Below are 23,303 nucleotides of genomic sequence, written 5' to 3'. Positions count from 1 at the left end.
TTTTTCTTGGGGCAGTGCTTCTCAAAGTGTGGTCCCCAGAGCCACAGCATTAGCATCCCCATCACTGGGGACTTGTTAGCGATGGAAATTCTCAGGTTCTAGGGAGTTGAGCTCAGCAGTCTGCATTTTTATAAGCCCTCTATGTGATTCTGATGGGTGTTAAAGTTTGAGAACCATTCGCTTAGGGCATTTGCATTTTGTGTGTAACACTGTTCAAGGCACAGAGTAGACATTTACTTGATATTGAGTGAATGACATGTTACACCATGAGCCAAAGGACTCAAAACTATGAAATTGAATAACTCTATTGCCTGAATATCATTAGAGGATATAGACATACACAGAGCAAATATGGAGGAGACAGAAATCAATTAGGAAAAATCAAATAAGAAAGACCCTTTTCTTTAAGATATTGATTGTATTATTGATTATAATTGTTTCTTGACTAAATTTGGATGTTGCATTTGAAAAGCATGGATTCAACTTTAGGATACCTTTTTTTGTTTAGATTTTGGATATTAAAAATTATGAAAATTAACTTTGCTTCCAAAGAATGTATTTATAAGATGCCAGAATGTGTTAGCAGGGGCCTGACAATAACTTTGTTTCATAAGAATTATTTTCTGGGTTCTTTAATAAAGCCATCCTTCATAAATCACATGGGGAGAGCTGAAGCTCTCTGCATTGATCTCAAAGTTTCCTATAAAGTGGTAAATAATGCCTTCTATGTACTACTGGCTGGTTGAGATGGCCTTTTGGAAGTCATTGTGATTTATCACATAGAGAACAAAGAATTGAGATTTTTTTGTTTCTCTGCATTTTCAGCCTGCAAGTTCTTCCTTGCCTCTCCACCTCACAGGTTTGGCAAGGAACTGTATTTGCTGGACGTGAAAGTTGTGTTATGATAAGGTTTAGTTGTATTACACTTGTCCTGAAACCTGGAGTTCACGGGCTGGTGTATAACCCCACCATAAAAGTGAATTTTTTGCCCCTGTAGCATTTATCTCTAAAGGGGTGATGGCACTGTCTTTTCCACAAGCAGGTTTGCAGTGAGGAATAATAACAATGACAATAATACAAGTAATGTTCACAGAGTCCTTTCTCTATGCCAGGTACTAGAGTACTGAACTTTTCCAGTTCTGGACTTTTATTATGAGATGTAAGTTTTGTGAGAGGTCCTTCCAAGAGGACCTTCTTTGGTTTTAATAGAAACATAGGAGCAAGGGAAGAAAAATGAAGCAGAGAGAGAGAGAGAGATTGAAGAAGAGATTCAGTCCCAGTGATGTTAAGGAATTAGGTGGGACCTCCCTTTCTAGGTTATTTACTGAATTTTAAGAAATATCTGAGGAGCATCTCCTGTGTCACTCCCTTCAAGTTGTATTCCTTCATGTCTATTCGACAATATCTTTGCTCCAGTGACTTACAGTAGCATGGGTTTTGACAGGTGCATCCCAGCAAGCCCTTTCCTCCTCAGTCCTATTGGCATTTAGCAGGGGCTTGTGAAGGGACTGAGTCTGGTGGGAGGCGGGGATGGTTATATAATAATAGGCAGTAGAGGGGTGCATTGTCTGTAAAGAATTTCAAAACAATAATAAAATGAAAAGTTGGGCTGCTTTTTATTATCACCATGCAAGGGCAAATCTGAACAATGTCAGTGACAAAATGCTCTTCTTCATAGGTGAACAGTTCCCACTGTGACTCCCATACCCCTGTTGCTGCCACATTTTGGTTAAGGGACCCTTAGGTCTGTAGGAAACAGAGAAGGTATAGACCTCTGTCTCCACCATGATTTCCACTCTTAGAAATCTAATAGCCTTTTCTTTCCTCTTTTTCTCCCGTATGTGTGTGTGTTTGTGTGTGTGTGTCTGTGTAGGCAAGGAAACAGTTACTGTTCTTCCAGGAGCCTCTTATTTCTCCAGCGATGAATCATTTGCAATGATTAGAGGGTATGTAATAACGGAGCCCCTCATGTTTCACACGACGTGTAATGAGCTGAGTCATCCCGATTCTGTTAGCAAGACTCTGAAACATAGACCCCCTCTCCCAGCCAGAAAATGATCATGGGCTTGTTTGGCTGCACCAAGATGTGAGATTATTCACATTGAATGTTGGCAGTTGGAACTTCCAGCCCGCTATTATTAAAGGAACCCTCAAAATGGAATATATATCTGTGCCAACTAAACTGAAGTAAACACTTTTAAGGCTCTTTCTGAGGATCCTAACATTTTCTACAAACCGTGTTTTCATTTTCTAGCTAGTGTTTGCTTTCAAATCTAGCCATATTCTCCCTCACTGAAGGAAACAAACTCACTGTGTACACCTGTTTTTAATTTGTTTTTGGAGACAGTATAGGCTATAATTTTTAAAAAATAACTCTTAATGGTTATTTCTCTACATTAGCTTGAGCCAATCTATTTGGAAATCAGGTGTTGAGTGGAGGAGAGCAAATGTACTTTGGTGGAGGGGAGGTTAGAATTATTTATTTTCATTGCTAGCCATTTCAAGCAAAAGGGACATAAAGCTTGTGAAGTTTGCTTTATATTTCTTCTTTATCTTTCTCAGGGGACATGTCAATCTAACAATGCTAGGAGCCATGCAGGTTTCCAGATATGGTGACCTGGCTAACTGGATGATACCAGTAAGTAGACACGTTTTCTTCTGAATTATGCCTGGGTCAGAATAGTTATTCTTGAAGTATTAAGAAAAATCTTGTCAAATTGCTTTGAGTACAAATATAATTGTTACAAAAATAAATATTTTGATGTGTATTTCTTATTTCAATCAAATTCTAATAAAGGAAATACTGAAAATATTTAGCCTTGCCAGTTTACTGTGTAGTTGGGACTAAAAATAGGTAAGATCAGGGTCAAAGCATAATTTTCCATGGAGGAATAGAAAACTGAGGAAGGTAAAAAAGAGTGGGTTAATTATACTCTGATAAAAGTAAGAAATACAAATATTTATTATAACTAAGTTTGTATAACTAGAAAGAACAATTAAGTTCATTAATTTTATGTTAATTATATTATTTTCTTATTCACGGTGATTAAAATCCTCTCTTGATTAGTCATGTGACCCCATGAGTAATCAATCACATTTTCTTCTATTATGGAATACAAAACCTGTGATGTTTAATGTTTAAACATGCTTGTGAAATGCAAACAGTTTTCATTTACTAATGACTTAGATCAAGGAAGAAGCCTCTTGGAATTAGCTTTGGAAAAAGGACTGTAATCAGTTGATTTATGAGTGTGGTTCTTTACATTCCTGATTGGTGCTTCCTGATGTGTGTATGTAAACAACAATGAATGTGTGTCTATGATTATGAGCTCATTTTGGCTGGTAGCTCAGGTTACTCTTTTAATGCGTGTGTTTAAGGATTTCTGTGTGTTTCTCTGAAGCATCAGCTACAAGGAAGTTAAGTAACTGAGGCTGATGTTCTATGATGAGAGTTTTTTGTTTTTTGGAATTTCTTAGATTTTTCTCATTTTTTGAGGAAGGCAGATTAATATAGTTGATAACAATGTTAGAGATTGTGTTAGTTTAGCTTTTTTGATCTATGATCTCCCAAAACATTATTTAAAAATTTCAATTGTTATTATAACCTGGTTCTCAAATGTGGTTGCATATTGGAAGCACCTGGGAATTTTAAAAAATGGTGATACCTCAATGCCCCCACTTAGGGATCCCAATTTAATTAATCTGAGATATAGCCTGGGAATTGGGCACTTTAAAATCAATCCTAGGTGATTACAATATGTAACCAAGTTTGAGAACCGAGTTTGAGTGTATTAAAGAATGATGATCAGGGACTTCCCTTGGTGGCGCAGTGCTTAAGAATCCGCTTGGCAATGCAGGGGACACGGGTTCGAGCCCTGGTCTGGGAAGATCCTACATGCCGCGGAGCAACTAAGCCCATGTGCCACAACTACTGAGCCCATGCTCTAGAGCCTGTGAGCCACAACTACTGAGCCCATGTGCCACAACTACTGAAGCCCCCCCGCGTAGAGCCCATGCTCCGCAACAAGAGAAGCCACTGCAATGAGAAGCCCACGCACGCAATGAAGAGTAGCCCCCGCTCACAGCAACTAGAGAAAGCCCATGCACAGCAACAGAGACCCAATACAGCCAAAAATAAATAAATAAATAATTCAAAAAAAAAAAGATCATCGATCATATTTAAAATGTAAGGGGAAAATATCATTGACACATTAATAGTCAGAATTCTTAGCAGATTATGGATTATATTGTTATTTTAGTTTAAAAATGTTCATCATCCTAAATCAGCTATAGCTATAAGAGTTGGCAACTTTTGGAGGCTTCAAAGAAATCAGAGAGGGTCTCCTGAGCATTGTATAGTAAGTCAGATTGATACTTTATAGGAATGTTTATTTGTGTAGAAAGAATGTATTTCTTTCTTCAAATTTTAGAAGAAGCTATAGGAGGTAGTAGAAGGAGCACAGAAAAGCAAGCCCTGGGTTTTAGCCCTGACTCTACCAATAATCAAAGTGTAACCTTGAACATGTCACTTAAACTCTTTGGGTTAAAGCATCCTCATCTATAAAATGAAGATTTGAGAATAGATAATTTCAGGGGTCCCGTCTGGCTTTCACAGGTTAGCAGTTCAGAGCAAAGACCCTGTAGTGAGACAGACCTGGGTTGAAATCCAATTTTTGTCACTTACTAGCAGTGTAACTTGAGGCAGTTGCCTATTTTTCCTCATCTGTAAAATGGGAATGATACAATAGTTATCTACTTTATAGGACTATGTAAAGGAATAAATGATATAATGCATACAGAGTATGTATCACAGAGCTTGACCCACAGTATATGCTAGATAAACAGGTTTTTATTTGATAAGTTAAGAAGGAGAAGTTGGAGATGCCTGGCAGAGAAGGGAATAGGATTGGTTACCATGAACAGAAACAACAGAGTTTTAAATAGAGACTATTTCTCTGAGCTATTAGCGAGTTTTGAAATCAAATTTCACAGTGGTTCTAGATGTGGAGCAGAAACGTGTCCAACACATTTTTGCTTTTGGGGAACTTGGGCATCTTTAACAAGTTAGTATATGATTTGTTTTTATTATGGTTTAGCGCACAATGAGGCTGGAAGCTGTCATAGAGTATGCATTACGTAGTTGTCATTTGTAGGAAAGATTTTCCAACATGTATCACAATTTTACATATCCTATGGAGATTCCTGTGAATGATTAAAACATCACTGTTAATTACTTTATAAATTTCTTAATACAATTTGGAGCTCATGAGTTCCCAAAGGACTGGATCTAGTGGGGCAGCGATAGGGAACTCTGGAGTTCTGAAGGGACATGGAGAAGAATTAAGCATAAAAAGTGTTCTTGTGTTTGGTTCCACTCTTTTGGTCATGGAAGTTGGTAGTGTCATTTCTGAATGAGCATTTTTGTTCTTTTAGTAACTGACAATAACTTCTTGGATTCTTTATATGTGACGCACAGTATATATTTTGATTCCTTTGGATGCAGGATAGCTTAAGAGTCATGACTATGAGCTCTAGTTTGGAAGAGATCTAATTTGAATTTCAGCTCTACTGCTTACAAATTACACAATTTTTAGTACCTGTTTTTGTTAGGATTAAATGAGAAGAAAATGAAAAGTGAAGACTCAAAGCACTCCATAGTGGCTATTATTTTTATCTTCTTCAATGAACTATTGCTTAACTTTAAAGAGGGAGTATTTGCCTTAAAATACACTGGCCTAAACAAGACTATATTTTACAGTAACTAGTACAGCCTGTGTATTCAGAGTTCATATTCAAGTACCAAATCTGAAGACACATTTCTTGTTCTTATTCGTTATGGATAAGATACAGCCTAACCTCCTTATATAGTTTCAGTGAGTGATCTATGTCTATTTGCCCCAAAGATTTATGTTGATTTATAAAATTTAGATATATTTTTATTGCAGGGTCTGGCAGTCAAGGAGCTGAAAAGTTCAGTTTTATTGTATCATTTTTCATTTACTTTTATCTTTTTACTGAGTTTAATAATCTTTCAATGGTTGTAAAGCCTTGGGTTTCTCTGCATCATGGCATCCCCATGAATTATTACCATGTCAGATTATAATAAACATTAAGCTTTTAAGGCAGGCAAATGGTGTGGATGCTATTTGTCTTATCCTTTAATAGCTTCTTAGTATGCAGCATGGGTCCCATTTTCACAGATTTTTGAAAATTCTGCCCCGAGCATACAAAGAGAGAAAATGTGATAAAGCAGTAGTTGGCTCCTTCGAGTTCTGTGATTATTGTGATGATGGTAAAACCCCAGGCAAGCTACGGAAATGTGGTAAGATGTGCAATCCATTGACTCTCCATTCAGAGCGGCTCTGGCTTTCCTAATGCTTATTTTTGGGAAACAGCTGCCATAAATGATTGACTTGTGAAGGGAAGTTGATGTGTATGATCAGCTATGGGAGCTGTTTTTTAAAAACATGCAACAGCCGCCTGCTGGACAATGTTGCTGTATATGAGCAACGTAACAGCCAAGGGCCTCCTCCTTTTACGTGGGGAGAATTGAAATGAGAGATTCTCGGGGCAAAGAAAAATAGAATGTTTAGGTGTTTGTTTTTCCCTAATATTTTTCATTTCTTTGTGCATTTAGATTAAATCCAAATCAATGTCATATTCATGTATGCTTACATGTATGAGTACATAAAGTTAATTTGGTCTTCTATCTATGATGTCTGTTTTAAATAAGCTAACTCTCTCTCTAGTCTTCCTGCTTGTACAGCTGGGGCTGGGGGTTGTGTTCAAGATTTAATCTAGTGATTTAGATCTGTCAGTTGTAGTCCAAATATTAAATCTGTAGATACAGATATAGAAATACAAAGATTATGGTATAGAAAAAGATATAAACATACAGATACAGATATGGTTTTAACATATTGGTGTCTTATCCATTAGGTCCCAACACTCCAGTAACCACAAACTTTGGGTAAGGAAAAAGGATAGGTGGACAATATGTATGTGATGGTATGATGCTTTTACAGTTATTCAGTAGTGTTCTTTCTCTATCAATGTAATGTAGTGGATAGTGTACAGAACTTGGAATTAGATATACCTGTGCTTAAATAGTGGTTCTGTTACTTTCTGATGGTGTGGCAAATTATTTCACCTTAGTATACTCATTTGTAAAATGAGAATATTTAACTCATATGCTTGATCTGGGGATTAAGTTAGCTCATTCAACAAATATTTATTAGCCATGTATTAAGGGCCATGCTATAAATTTCTCTCTAAGCACTGTATTAGTGACATTTTACAAATTTTTATTTTGTTTGTTTCATTGTCATTTTCTTCAGAATATTTTCTTATCTCCCTTGTGATTTTTTTCCATGACCTACTAATTATTTAAAAGTATGTTGGGCTTCCCTGGTGGCGCAGTGGTTGAGAATCCGCCTGCCGATGCAGGAGACACGGGTTCGTGCCCTGGTCCGGGAAGATCCCACATGCCGCGGAGCAACTAAGCCCGTGAGCCATGGCCGCTAGGCCTGTGCGTCCGGAGCCTGTGCTCCGCAACGGGAGAGGCCACAACAGTGAGAGGCCCGCATACCGCAAAAAAAAAATAAATAAATAAATAAATAAAATAAAAGTATGTTATTTAATTTCCAAATATTTGGTGATTTTCCACAAGACTTTGTGCTAATTTCTAGTTTAATTCTCTTGAAGTCAGAGGACATAGTTTATATGGTTTCCATCCTTTTAAGTTTGAGATGTATTTACAGCCTAGAATATAGTCTATCTTTGTGACTGTTCCATCTGCACTTGAAACGAATGTGTATTCTGCTCTTGTTAGCTAGAGTGTTCTATAACTGTCAATTAGGTCAAGTAGGTAGATGGTGTTGTTCAAGTCTTCTGTGTCTTTCAATTAGTTATTGAGAGAGGAGCATTGAAATCTTCAGCTATAATTGTGCATTTTGTATATTTCTCCTTTCAGTTGTATCACTTTTTGCTTCATATATTTTAGAGCTCCATTACTAGTTGCAGTAGTACAACTAGTTGTAGTAGTAGTACTTAAGATAGTTATGTTCTTTTAACAGTTTGATCTCTTTTTAAAATTATATCTCTCTAGAGCGAGTGGGCTTAATTGCCCCGCAGCATGTGGGATCTTAGTTCCCCGACCAGGGATCGAACCCATGTCCCCTGAATTGGAAGACAGATTCTTAACCACTGGACCACCAGGGAAGTCCTGACTTACTTTCTTATATATAGATATATTTTAGTGGTTCTTTCAGGTTTTACAATACACATCTTTTATTTATCACAGTCTACTTGAAGTTATATCACTTTACATATAATAGAAGAACCATACAACTGTAAACTTATATTCTGTGCTCTTATCCTATTTGCTATTACTATTTAGTCATATGTTTTATTCTGTATGTATTACAAACCTGCGATACTTTATTATTTTTGCTCTAAACAGTCAACTCTCTTTTAAAGAGATTGAAAAATGAGAAAAATATTGCATATTTTTAAAATATAATTTATATATATAAATTGTATATTTTATCTATTTTCCCAATATATTTGCCCTTTCCTTCACTTATCCTTTACATCAGTTCAGATTGCCATCTGATGTTATTTTCATTCCACGTGAAGGACATCCTTTGATGTTTCTTGTGGTGCAAGTCTTATAGATGTCACTTAGATTGATTCTTTTGATATTTGCTTTTAAGCTTTTTGAGGTCAGTTGAGAGCAGCCTTTAGTTACAGTCTAATTAGCCCCACTATTAATGCAATTTCTTTCTGAGGATTCTACCTGATGCCCCATGGTATTTCCCTCTGGTTAGGAGGAACGTGAATTATTCCCAGACCTGTGTGAGTTCTGGACATTTTTTGCCTAATACTTCCTAGTGGTTCTTCACCAGGCCTTGGATAATTTTTTCTTGTAATATACACACATCAGTACTCCACCAACAACTTGAGTTAACCTTTTGCAAATCTTCTGAGCTCTCTCTCTGTATAGCAGCCGCCTCTCTGCTATTTTGAGATATCAAGTCAAATTCTGGCTGGGCTCTCTGAGGACAAATGAGACAGCTGGATTTCTCCTGGATTCCCTTCCCTGCACCACAGCCTGTAAACTCTAGACATTAGCCTGGGGCAATTGTAGGCCCACCTCATTGGCTTCCCTTTTCTCAAAGATCACAGTTCTGTACTGTCTGTTATCTAATGTCTGAAAGATGCTTTTTCCTTTGTTTCGTATGATTTTCTAATTGTTTGATACTAATAATAATATTTTTGAACTTAGGTTCCTATTTCTTGGATGCTTTTTCTAGTAAAAATCCCTGGTAGGAGAATATCAATTCTTTAAGGTTTCTGATATGTATTGAATTGCTGTCAAAAAAATTATCCCATTTACACTCACACTGTTTCCACTCTATCATCAACACTGGTATCCACTTTTTTTCTGTTCTGTTACTCTAGTCTGTTATTTTGCATTTCTTTAAAAACTGCCATCTGGGACTATTTAAAGAGCAGGCAGTGCCTTATTCTTCTGGAGGGGCACTGAATCCTCTTCTCTTTTGTTCTGAAGGTCTTCCTTTTGGCTTTTTAGCATTATCTCTTATTAAATATTATTTCCAGTACTGCTCTCTTTGGTCTTTTTTTTTTTTTTTTGGCTACACTGGGTCTTTGTTGCAGCATGTGGGCTCTTCCTTGTGGGCTTCTCTTTAGCTGTGGCATGCGGGCCTAGTTGCCCCGTGGCATGTGGGATCTTAGTTCCCTGACCAGGGATTGAACCCGCATCATCTGCATTGGAAGGCAGATTCTTAACCACTGGACCAGCAGGAAGTCCCTGTCTTTGGTCATTTTAAAAAGCAGCATTTATGGTGACTATTCTCTGTTAGGGAATGTGTCTTAAGAGACCAGCTGTAACAAGCAAGCATGTGTGTGTGTGTGAGAGAGAGAGAGAGAGAGAGAGAGAGAGAGAGAGAGAGAGAGAGTGTGTGTGTGTGTGTGTGTGTTTTGTTTCTGATATATTGAACAAGTTCTACATATGGGATGAAATCAAAACACAATATTTTTTATCTCCTGTGGTGCCTTTAACTTCATTCAGTTAGGGAAGCTTTCCCTCTGCATGAGCTCATTCTCAGATAATAAACTATCAGTGGGTCACTTTAATTCACAAACTCAGTCTTGAGTCTAGAATTAAAGGATCCAGTCCAAACTAGTTGAAGCAATTGAACATTGCTTCAATATGCATTCAAAAGCAATGCATCTCCTTTCACTACTGTTTCCCAGCTATAGGCAGCACAGACTGCCTACATTTGGGGAAGGTTGCTTGGTATTCTTTTGCTTTTTCTCTCCACTCACTCCTCCACCAACTCAGTTTGGCACAACAGAATCAAAATTCAGGAGAATGGGAAGAGAGAAAGTAGGGCAGGAAAGTTCTTACGTGGCTGGTGACTGGTAATGTTACGAGCTGCCTCCATGCTCTCTGGTCCTTTCAGATGTTTAAGGGACATAGATTCTCACTGATAGGACCCTCTCTTCCTTCCGCAGCATCTTGTTGAGAAAATATTAAAGCATCTTCATGCTGGCCCTCTCCCACATGGCCCACATCTGGGAAGCATCCACACATTTCTTGTCTCGCCTGCAGGAGTAGTGTAGGTATTTCCCCAGAATGATTACTTCTGCTTTCTAAGGTAGAAGTCAGACACGCCATTCCCTAGTTGCATCCTGGCTCTTCTCCGAAGGATAGAATGCTCTCCCGTTGTCATCCAGGCTCTGTGAGATGTCGATTTAGGGGTAGGCATACACTTAACCCCTCTTTTTGGTTGCTGGGGCGGAGAGGGTAGGATCACAGGCCACTTTCTTTTATACAGAATCCTCTGCTATGGCCCCTACTCTGCTCCTTGATCTTGTCATTGGACCCCAAAATCTTAGAACTTGTTTTGGACCTTTTTCCCTGAAAATTCTGTTTCTGAACATGTCTCACATGCTGGTATTTCATAGTGGTCACATTAGAACATCAGTCAAAAGCAGGACCAAAAAAGTCCCAATCTAACATTCAGTTACTGCCGCTTTGGCTTGTGGGTCTGCTGTTTCCTTGCTGCCGTTATTACTTCTCCCTTGTAAGCTCATATTCAGCTAAACCTCCATATATGCTGGGGTATCTTCTATCTATGGTTCCTGTACATCAGGGTGATCCCCCCAGCTTATTCTGTTCCCAGTTGCCCTGGACAGAATAGAGGACCACTAGCCAAGCTCTACTCATTCTTCCAGTGAATAAAAACTGCACTGAGCCAATGGAGAGACCTTTACCTCCTGTGCCAGTTAGAGACCCATTTAATGCTTGCAGAATTTCTGAGAGCAAAGAATGATTTATTTTTGTACTGCAATTTAACAAATGAGCATACATTTTTTAAAAAGACAACCTAGTATTAGTGAAATTTATGAATTCAGGTGTTATTAGGAATATAAGCTGTTTATTATTGTTCTTTACTTGGAAACTATATTTGGCTATCCAAAAATACTTTAATCTATGACTGTCTGGAAAACATTATGTTGAAAACTACTCCTTAGTTTTATATTTCACATCCAATATTTTTCAGACTAAAAGTATTTATTGACTAACATATTGACATATTAATTTTATAAGGAAAATTCCTCTTACTTGGAGGGTCCTGTTGATGATTAAAAGTTGTGATTAAGGTTTAAAAGCCACAGCGAGAAGGGAACTAACAGCTCTTAATTAAGCGCATGCCATTAGCCAGGTACTATTTGGATATTTATTGTCACTTAATCCTTATAACTCGGTGAGTTAAATATAACAATCCCTGTTATTATACATGAAGAGATTCAAGCCAGGAGAGTTAACTCTTCAAGTTTACCTAAATAGCAAGTTATGAAATGGGGATTTAATCACAGTATCCTGCTTTTATGTACTTTGCATTCTGCCGCAAGGTTTTTTGGGGATGTATTTAACTAATGCCTTTTGTGATGGAGGCAAAACTGCCTGCAAAATAAATATCTTTACAACATTTCTAGAAACTTGGTAAAGTATTGTTTCACTGTGTGGGGTAGAGGCTATTGCAATTGGAAGGATACATTAGCAAGTCAGCTCACTCAGCCTAGGTCCCCACCAAAGGGACGTGAGAATATGAAATAGATTTTTCTTTTTGGAATATCTCAATTTTCAGTGATCTTAAAAGATTTTGTCTTTTGATTGTTGTCTGGGTTTGTTTTTTGCTCTGGAGGAAAGGAAATATTTTCCTCCTTGGAGTTGCATATGATGCATTTGTGAAAGCTGCTTAGTTCTAAGAACTTTGACTGTTCACTGGAACTCAGATGTATTTAAGCCAGACACTGAAAGAAAGGTGAGCTAGATATCTGACTGGTTCCAGGCCATGATGCTACTTGGCTTCCTAGCGGCTCTGTAAGAACTTGATCATACTCTCCACTTCCTCTGGTATTGGAAGGCAGACTTCTATGCATGAAATGCGAGTTTGGTCCTTTTTATTAAAATCAGTCTTCTCTCTCTCTCTCTCTCCTTTCTCCTATTTATAGAGAGGATGAACAATGAGTGAGTTTGATATTTTCAATTATTATCTCTTTGGCTAATGATGTATTTGTGTGACCCCCTCTCATTAAAGAGCCCACTTAATAGAAGGGGAGGAAACATTAAAAATGATAGATGAGATCTCCTTAGAAAACCATTATTAGTAATTTCATAAATAATGGTGCTTCTGTTATGACTTAGCAGGGAACAAAGCCAAAGGGCTGAAAAAAATGCGACCCTGCAGCTAAAGGCTAATGAATTTTTTTTTAAATGCATTTTTTAAAGGAATTTTTTCTTTTTTAAAAAAAATTTAATTAATTAATTAATTTTTGGCTGCGTTGGGTCCTCGTTGCTGTGCACAGGCTTTCTCTAGTTGCGTCGAGCGGAGGCTACTCTTCGTTGTGGTGCACAGGCTAATCACTGCGGTGGCTTCTCTTGTTGTGGAGCACGAGCTCTAGGCGCGCAGGCTCAGTAGTTGTGGCACATGGGCTCAGTAGTTGTGGCTCTCAGCCTCTAGAGCTCAGGCTCAATAGTTGTGGCGCATGAGCTTAGTTGCTCCATGGCATGTGGTATCTTCCCGGACCAGGGCTTGAACCCGTGTCCCCTGCATTGGCAGGTGGATTCTTAACCACTGTACCACTGAGGAAGCCCAAGGGTAATGAATCTTGAAGAGTAAATGTTATTAAGTGACTGAATTGAGCATTTCCAGTTGGTGAAAGCTTTATTTCTTACTTTACTCCTTTGGCTTAGGGACAGTTTTTGATCAGCACTTTTATAGTCAAAAAATGTTTTATTAGGGAAAATGTCAAATATGTATAAAGACAGAAGAGTAAAATGCATATATCCAGCTTAGGCAGTTATCTATTCATGGCCAGTCTTGTTTCATGTATACTCCTAGTCACTTTCCCCCTCCCCAGATTATTTTAAGGCAAATCCCATACATCATATCATCCTATTCATAAATATTTTAGCATTATCTCTGAAAGATAAAGATGCCTTTTATAAACCACAATTGTGTTATTCCATTAACAGTAAGGAATTTAGGATACAGTTCCCTAATGTCATCTACCCATACAGCACCCTCCTTCTACTGATGGAGAACCTGAATTCAAAGAAATGAAGTGGCTTGACTCAGGTCACAAAACTAGTTAGTAGCTAAGCCAATACTGGAACTCATCACTCCCGTCTTGTAGTCTTACAGGGATGCTATATGAGGAAGAGTTTGCTTTTGAAATATAAAATCCCATATTAAAAAACCTTCCATTTTTCTCCAAGTACACTTAGAAGCAACTCTGGGTCTCTATGAAGGCAGTTAACCTTCTAGACCTCAGCTTTTTATTTTTAAAATTGGATGAATGGGATAGGTTTTATTTAACAAAATTTATTAGGTCCCCACACCTCCTTTTGTATTAGGCACTGTGGGTAGAGCAGTGAGCAAACCTAATATAGTTCTACTCTTTACGAAGAATCTTATTTCTGGAGTGAATATGATAAAATGGTGAGAGATGGTACTGTGTGAAACCTTGTGGACTAAACATTAAATATGCTGATTTAGGAAGAACTGATAGGTTTACAATAGTGAAGTCTCCTTGTCCAAGGAATATGGCATACTTAGTCATTATTTAGGTCTTCCTTTATCTCCTGCATTACGCTTATTCCTAATTATTTTCAAGTGTTTGTCAATATTTGGAGCTGAATATTCCATTTCAATTTCTAAGTGGTCATTGCTAATATAAAAGTGAACTATTGGTTATTGTATACTTAACCTTGTATCTATTTTATTAAATTCTTTTATTTGCTATCATAATTCTTTTAGAATTCTCTTATTCTACACAATTCTTTTATCTGAGAATAATAATAATTTTTCTTTTCTAAGATGCATGCCACTTAGTTTATTTTCTTTACTTAACATAATATCCAAAACCAATATGAGTGAGTGGTTGTGATTGAGGACTTTCTTGATTTTGATGAGAATTCATTTAGAATTTTTACTTTTAATATTATTCTTGCTGTTTGTATTGTTTCTTATATATTTGGGTATTAACTCCTCATCAGATGTGTGGTTTGCAAATATTGTCTCCAGTTTCTTAGCTTGCTTTTTCATTTTGTTGATTGTTTCCTTTCCTGTGCAGAAACTTTCTAGTTTTATGTAGTCCCCCTTGTCTATTTTTGCTTTTGTTGCCTTTTGTTATCCTTATAAGATCCCAATTTTATTCCTTCCATGCAGATACCCAGTTTTCCCAACACCGTTTATTGAAGAGTCTGTCTTTTCTCTGTTGTATATTTTTGGTAACTGTGTTGAAGATCAATTGACTGTATATGTGTTGATTTATTTGGGGGCCCTATATTCTGTTCCATTGATCTGTGTGTCTGTTTTTATGCCAATATCATACCTTTCTAATTATTGTAGCTTTGTAATATATTTTGAAATCAGGAAATATAATGCCTCCAGCTTTGTTCTTCTTTCTAAAGATTGCTTTGACTATTCAGGGTCTTTTGGGGTTTCATGTAAATTTTAGGATTTTTTAAAATTTCTGTTAAAAAATGCCATTGGTATTTTGATAGGTGTTGCTTTGAATCTGTAGATTACTTTGGGTAGTATGGACATTTTAACAATATTAAGTCTTCCAACTCATGAACACAGAGTTTCTTTCCATTTATTTGTGCCTTTTAAAATTTGTTTCATCAATGTTTTATAGTTTTCAGTATACAGGTCTTTCAGGTACATTAGTATTAATTAAACGCCTGACTCTATCTGGATTTTATCAGTTTTTCCATTAATGTCCTCCTTCTTTCCCAGGATCCAGTTCAGAGTACCATATTTCACTTAGTTGTCACATCTCCCTAGTCTTCCCTGGTCTGTGACACTTTCTCAGTCTTTCCAATTGTTTTTCATGACTTTGATAGTCTTGAGAAGTACTGGCCAGAAGTCCTGCAGAATGTTCCCCAGTCTGGGTTTGCCTGATGTTTTTCTCATCATTAGACTGAGGTTATGAGTTTTTGGAAAGAATACTATAGAATAGTATTAGAAGAATACTATATTGTAAAGTGCCCTTTCACATCAAGTTAGGGAGTTTAGGTTATCCACATGATATCACTGTTGACATTAACCTTTATCACTTGATTAAGGTACTGTTTACCAGGTTTGTTCACTATAAAGTTACAATTTTTCCCTTTCCATACTTAATTCTTTAGAAGCAAATCAGTAGATTCAGCCCACCCTCAAAGATCGCTTAAAAGAGGGGTATTATGTATTATTTGTAGTTCTTCCAGAGAGCGGATTTGTCTCTTCTCTACCATTTATTTGTTTATGGCAGTATGAGCTCATGTATATTTTATACTTTGAGTTATAATCCAATACCATGTTATTTATTTTCATGCTCAACTTGTGCCAACTATGGCCATTGGGAGTTTTTTCAGGTTGGCTCCTATACAACTCCATTATTTTTATTTTTCATTGAGTACTTCCTTTCTGTTACTACAAGATGTTCCTAGTATCACCTATTTCTCCAAGGAGCCCTGGTTTCTTTTATTTGAGAATGGTATTTGAAACCAAGATCTGAGTTTTGGGTGTGCTTAGTGCTACTGGGATGTCATTGCTTCTAAACCTTCTCAATGGACAGAGCTAAGTAATGTATGTGTGCATACGAACCCACACTCGTACAGTTTTGAATAATAAAGATAAACAACTTTCCATTTTAGACCTGCTCACTTTGGTTAGAGGAAAAAGCAACTCCTTCCTGAATAGCTATGTCTCAGGTGGTTATCAAGAGAATGTGTTTCCTTCTAAATGTGTAGCCTAAAAATGGCATTCTAGGGAATAAAAATGTTTTTTTAGCTAGTACATCCCAGCTCCAAATATTTTCCATGCCTGAATTCCAGATGAATGTGAATGAAGTCATTTCTGCCACAGGGTATTATAGCAGTAAAAGGAATAAAATTCTTCTCACTTACTGTAGCTCTTGCTACTTACCTGAGAATGTATTAGATTTAAAATATACCTCAACTTAGGCTCCATAGAAAATGGGTCTGAAATAATCAAGTTTTTTGCTAACACATTGATTTTTTTTTTTTTTTTTTTTTTTTTTTTTTGGCGGTATGTGGGCCTCTCACTGCTGTGGCCTCTCCCGTTGCGGAGCACAAGCTCCGGACACGCAGTCTCAGCGACCATGGCTCACGGGCCCAGCCGCTCCGTGGCATGTGGGGATCTTCCCGGACCAGGGCACAAACCCGTGTCCGCTGCATTGGCAGGCAGACTCTCAACCACTGCGCCACCAGGGAAGCCCTGCTAACACATTGATTTTTAATACTGTTTTGTCATATATGTTATGTCTCTGGTATTATAGACAGTTAGAGATAAAGTTACTGAAACCATCAAGATCAGAAACTTCAGAGGTCACTTATGAAGTGTATGGAGTTAAAGCACTGGCATATCAAGAAATAAGTTAAAGTGTATATGTTTATATTTCTACCCTCTTCTGATTTTTCTTTGTATTTTACTTCAAAAGAATATCTTTTTTTTTTCATTCTGTTCTTGGTGTTTTGATTTCTACATTATCAAGATGTTCACCAAAAAGGTGGGGTCTTTTGGCTTTTTTTTAAACTTGTTACTTTTCTCTAAAGACACTTCACTTTTCACTTTTAGTCCCAGAACCATTCCCCCACTCCACTCCCCCATCTCCCTCTCACCATCTAAGAGCTTGCTCTGGCACAGTTGACTTTAAAAGATAAGAAGATAGAAATTAATGCTTCCTCAATTTCCCTCGTTATGTATCTTTCAAAAATATTTGTGGCAAATTCCCCAAAGTAATTTTTTTTTTTTTTTTTTTTTTGTGGTACGCGGGCCTCTCACTGTTGTGGCCTCTCCCGCTGCGGAGCTCAGGCTCCGGACACACAGGCTCAGTGGCCATGGCTCACGGGACCAGCCTCTCTGCAGCATGTGGGATCTTCCCGGACCAGGGCATGAACCCGCGTCCCCTGCATTGGCAGGCGGATTCTCAACCACTGCGCCACCAGGGAAGCCCTAAATAGAGGCTTTTTTTTAAAGAAATTTTTTGGCCACACCTACCAGGGTTCAATCCTGCTCCCCCTTCAGTGGAAACCTAGAGTCCTAACCACTGGACCGCCAGGGAAGTCCCCCCTAGATAATTTTTTTAACCTGATTCAGTGTGTGATAAAGTTCTTGGTTTCCACGTCATTCTCCCCAGTTTGAGGAGGAGCCATTTTTACCTTCCATGCAGTTGCAGTTCCAAGGTCTTTAGAGGAGAATTTGTGTCATTGATTTCTAAAACCATCCTATGCCTGTGATGCTAGGACCCACCCACAGTGACATGGCTGCTTAGCATTCTGTGTTACTCCCAGAAGTGGGTCATTCTCACAATGATGCTATGCTTCTCCCTCTTGGGGCTCAGACCTCATACTAGTCCCAGGGTCTGAATCTCTGTGGAATGATGTTACCCATGGTTCTCCCAGTCCTGAAGGTGAGGTATGCTGTCTTAGCAAACCAGAGGTGAGAACTGTCTTCACATCTGAGAGGCACTGGGTACCCATTTCACAGATTAGGACTGGCTTGGGAGGAAAGAAATTAAAAGACTCTCCACCAATGACCAAAGGGTTATCAATTTGCTGTGAATGTTCATAGCTGTTAACTCTCAGTGGGTACTTGGCAATCATTAAACTGGGTCATCAGCTGAATCTAGAGGACACCTTGGGAATAAACAGAGTACTTATTAATTTGGTGTAGAATCAAAATGGTTTTATGTTCTTTCACCTAGCCCTCTAACTTGCTTAATATAGCACCTACATTTAGTATTCATAGCATGCTCTTTCACAATTGTTCTTAAGTGTGTGTGTGTGTGTGTGTTTAGCTTTTAAATTATCTTCTACATTTTTTGATCTTTCCTACTGTGGCTAAAAACACTGGTAATGATTCTGATGTATTCCTTAATAATGTTCTTTTAGTCACTGTGTCTCTCTCTCTGAAAATTCCATCTAGCTGTCAGAGATGGCTGTGTAATTATAATAATTCTGTAATTGTGCTCTTTAGAGCTTTGCAGACAGTGGGAGGAGGTGATGGAGCAAGTCTGCTTCTGCCCATGGTTCTATGCTCACTGCCCCCCCTTCATCCCAACCAATCCACACCCTTTTGAAAAATCAGAAAATAAAATTTCTGGGAAAGACTATTTCCTGTTTCCAAAAGGAATGGTAATAATTTCATATTCCAAGTGAGTGAGTTGTTGAGGGATGTTGATATATTTTAGGACATGCAGACACATAAAAATGATTGTTCTCCTTCAGTTTGTATTTTAGCTGTCATTTTTGTTAGGATTTCCTAAAAATAATATAAGCCCTTAAAAAAATTCTGTGTGATAGTAAATGGGATCTGTGTCCCCACCATTAGAACATTAGTTTGAACCAACCGTATGAAATTCCTGTATTTGTAGGTCATACATGGTCACATGGGGGCAATTGCATATGATTCTAATGCAATTCTCTCAGTGACCCAATGGAAAGAAGAGGTTCTTAATGCAGAAAATAACTTATCCTTGGATTTTTAAATATTGTGCTTATCCTGTTTCTGGATAATGTACAGGGCCGGAAACACCAGTGCTTAGTTGTATTTAATAAATTCAATTAAATAACTTATTTATACATAATATATAATTATTACTTAATTATGATTAAGTAATAATACTTAATTATGTTAAATAAAAACAAATCCCCTTATATCTGTCCTGGAGCATTTGCTCAGACTCTTTCTATTTCTGTAGGAGGCCTGATAAAACAAGGCGAACTCACCTAGCCAGTTTATTTGATGTTTGTTTTCATCTTTGAAGAATAATGAATAGACTCTATTAAAACTGAACCTATAGCTTCACAGCAGAGCTAAGAATAACATAGAGTTTTTCTCCTGCTGTCCATTTTATTAATCCAGCAAATCGAGTAATCAGAGAGTCAGTCTGTCTGACCTTGTACAAAGAAGTTAACCTATCCAAAGTGCCTCATTTATAACCAAAAGAAGCTTCATCATACATTGCTTATACCTTAGGAGAGGAAAATGTGAAAGTTTTATATTTTTAACTATTCACTTAGTAAATTCTTAGTAATTTCCTGCACAAAGGTGGAGTTAATGGCCTGCAATCAATTTTATGCACATTGGGATTTTTTTTTTACTTGGAGCGGTTGAGGTTTCAAATGTGAATGATGGAGACACTCTTGAGCAGTATTTACACTTTTGCAAAAGGAGAGCATCAGTGTCGTTAATAGCTAGGAACAGGGTTCATTTGTCCCATTTGAAGTTAATTGATTTCTTAAGTGCACAGGTACTGATGAATCAGAATAGATGTGATCGATCAAAACACAAGGTCGTTGTAGCTGGATAGGTCTTGGAGGCCTGCTCTTGTGTTTTAAGTTGCTAGATGGCAGTAGTGGGTGGGACACGGTTTGTTAGAGGGGGGATGGGATGCCTCTCATGAGGAAGAATTTCAGTTATAACTACCTGCATGGCCTGGTCACTGCTGGCCAGTGAAACATCAGCCCTGATCTTAATGCAGGTCATGGGGCAAACTCAAGGATGTGGGGATAAGCAGGGATGCTGTGAGAGCACCCGAGAGAGGCCCCTAATCTCTCTTGTTGATGGGGTGGGGGCAGGGGCATGCGGATGCTTCCTGGGAGAGGTAGTCATGATTTGATGTGTTAAGGGTGAGCTGGAGCACACCTGATAGAATGAGGGTGGGACCTTACAGCATAGTATGAAGCCATACGCTGTAGACAAGCAACTCACTATTCCTGGAATAGAAATGGGAACTGGAGCATAAGGAAATGAGGAGGGTCCAGGCCACGCTGTCACAGGATTTGTATGCCAGACTGAGTGGGGTGCTTGGACTTTACCCTGAACCACTGGGGAACTAGTGAAAAGTTTTAAGCAGAGGAATGATATAAAATGCTCATTTTACGAAGATTATTTTTGTGGTTATGAGTTGGAAAGATTTGAGAGGGACAAGGCTGGACATAGGTTGACTGGAGGGATGTTACACCGCTCAGGGAGAAGTCATAAGGATCTTAGCTAGGGTGAGAAATAGTCAAGTTCAAGAAATATTGGGAAAATAGAAGTTCTTTGTGATTGAATGATTCATTGGTTGTACACGGATAGTGAAGGAGAGACAAGAGATAAAGACATTTCTGATTTGGATCCTGAAATGGTTGATTGGCCACTAACTGGAATAGGAAATCGGTGGGCAGGTGAGATTTGCCTTGATAAAGATGCTTAATTTAGTTTGGACCATATTGAGTTGAGGCATGAATAATTAATATAACAGAAGTTTTTATTTCTCACTCACATACAACCAAAGAGAATATCCCTGATTTGCAGACAGCTCTCTTCTGTGCAGTAATTCAGGGATTGAGATTCCTTCCATTCCGTGGCTGCACCATCTTTAACATGTAGTTTGCAGAAAAGGCAAGGGCATGGAGCATTATTCTTGAAGTTTTTATGGTCCAGCCCTGGAAGTATTATATATCACTTTCACCCCGTTCCATTGGTCAGAACTTATTCATATGACTAATCCTAACTTCAAGGACGGCTGGGAAAAGTGGCCTCTGTGCCCAGGAACAAGAGGAAACAATTTGGGGAATCAGCCAGCAGATTGTGCTACTGGGTGACTGGGAAGTTTTTGGATATTGAAATCTGAAACTCGGGGAAGATCTGAGCTAGACATGTGGCTTTAGGAATCATCAGAGACAGGGCCGTTTTATATCATAAGCGCATAGATGAAGTCACTTGTGTAGAACAAGTGGCAATAAGAGCAGGAGGCCAAGGGCAGAGCTTTCAGTTGGCCAACACACAAAGCTGGTGTGGGAAAAGGATGCTAAGAAAGGAGGCTGAAAGCCTCAAGGTAGGATGTATTGTACCATGGAAGCCGATGAGTATAGAGAATTTATAGATGTTGATGGAACACTGTAAAATGTAGTAGAAAGTTTCAGGAATGTGTAAAGTAAACCTACAAAGTGTGTACTGAATCAAATGATTAAATATTAGAGACTGGATTGAGTAGTTCTCACTTCAAGGGCATGGTCAAGGAGAAACTGGACTTCAGTGTGTTGAAGAATCTATAGAGAGGGGCTGTTGAGAGGGGATAATTGAAACAAGATCTTGGAGAGAACAGGAGCAACAGTGCTTACTAAAATGAAATTTTGGATTTATCCAAGTACTGCTTTTTTGACATGCTTTTTTTTAGCCCATATTATGATTGATAACTGATATTTGTTATAAGCAATTTTGTTAACTTACTTAACAATAAAGATATTATTATATTTCTAGTTACATATTAATTGGTTTACATGATCAGTTCCCCTGTCCTGGGAAATACAATTAAACTTGGAAAGGAAAATCACATTTTTATTGGTTTTGAATACAAAGTATAATAGAAAAGAGAAATATTCTGCTGTACCTTTGTTATAACTTCGCTAAACTAAGGCAAATTTTAAAAATCTTTTATAACCTCTCTCTTTGTACTTAAACAAATGTTGATATCATGTTTTTGTTTTCCCTCTCTCCTGCTCTTTAGCTAGGAACATGTTTAGAAACTGCTTTCTTTCCTAGAACATTTTTTAATAATGGGAAAGTGAGACAGAAATAAAGAGGCTTACATTTGGATTGAGGTGGATACTTAATGCTCTGGTGTTTAATATTGAACAACAAGCCCTAGTTTTATAAATAAATCACAGCTATTTTTCCCTTTTTCTTACAGTTGATTCACATTTTCCAGTGGGGCACATAGCATTAGTTTAAAATGCTTTAAAAATTGTTTCTGTAGATTGTACATTGTTTCTCACTTAAGAGCAGAATATTTAGAGGTAACAAATCTGAAAATAAGCCATTACTATTTATATACTAATGATAAAGATGATGGAAAGAATCATTTTCAGTATGTTTTATGTTTTATTTTAAATGGTATTTTAACAATTTCTTTCACTTTCTTTAAAATTCTGATATTAGGAAATAAGATCAAAGTAGATAAAAATATATTTAAAATATTGATTTTGGTTTAAATATATTTTCTAGAAAAAAGGTAGATGATCATGTTCATTTTTTATTCCTAATTCTTATCTTAGTTCCTGGTTCATAATAGACCCTGAAAATATTTGTGAATGGAGGATAACAGTTGAGTCAGTATCTTTTTAGAAAAGTTTTGTAATTGTCATAATAGATGATGCAGAATTCTAGTGCATTTTATTACAGTATTCTTTCCGTACTTGATGTCAGAGTCAGTCCTTAACTGCAAAAAATGAGTTGGCTATGAAATGAGTATCCAACAATCATCTCTCCATTATGCTAGCCAGAATACATTTCAGAACTAAAGTTGCCCCATTCAAGAAATGTATGTTTGCTGATGAGATTTAAAAGAAAGCCATGCTTTGTGTCACCCTGGCCCAGTTCTTCAATCATGACCGTAATCTCCTCTTAATTATAGGCCTATTTTTTCTCCGTATCACTTTTCTCTCTTGTGATTTATTTAAAGGTATATTTTTAGCTCCTTAACTTCTCTCTTTTATCAGCTTTTTATTTTGTATATTGATTAGGATGTTGGGTTTCTGGGAGGGAGATGAAGACAGAGGTAAGATCTGTATCTCAGCTCTATCAAATGTCAAGCAGTGTGCTGGACATTTGGATAAAGAGGTAGATAACAGTGCCGAGGACAGTATCTGGCATAGTCACCTCCCTCAAAGAGCAGTGGTAAAACATCTCCTTAAGAGGCCTTCTCAG

General features: G+C 37.6%; 1 protein-coding gene across 1 annotated transcript in view; it reads left to right on the top strand.

Annotated features, from left to right (window-relative positions):
- Nucleotides 1-23,303, top strand: part of OXCT1 (3-oxoacid CoA-transferase 1) — a 135,168-nt gene that overhangs the window by 79,787 nt on the left and 32,078 nt on the right. The window contains exons 12-13 of the mRNA XM_059060897.2: nt 1,874-1,946; nt 2,563-2,638. Of these exons, the coding sequence (XP_058916880.1) occupies nt 1,874-1,946; nt 2,563-2,638 (149 nt within the window). The remainder of the gene's footprint in view (nt 1-1,873; nt 1,947-2,562; nt 2,639-23,303) is intronic.

Source organism: Kogia breviceps, chromosome 4 (assembly GCF_026419965.1).
Source record: "Kogia breviceps isolate mKogBre1 chromosome 4, mKogBre1 haplotype 1, whole genome shotgun sequence".
Classification (NCBI taxonomy): Eukaryota; Metazoa; Chordata; class Mammalia; order Artiodactyla; family Physeteridae; genus Kogia; species Kogia breviceps.
Note: the sequence above shows the minus strand (reverse complement) of the source record. Positions and strands in the feature narration are given on the sequence as shown.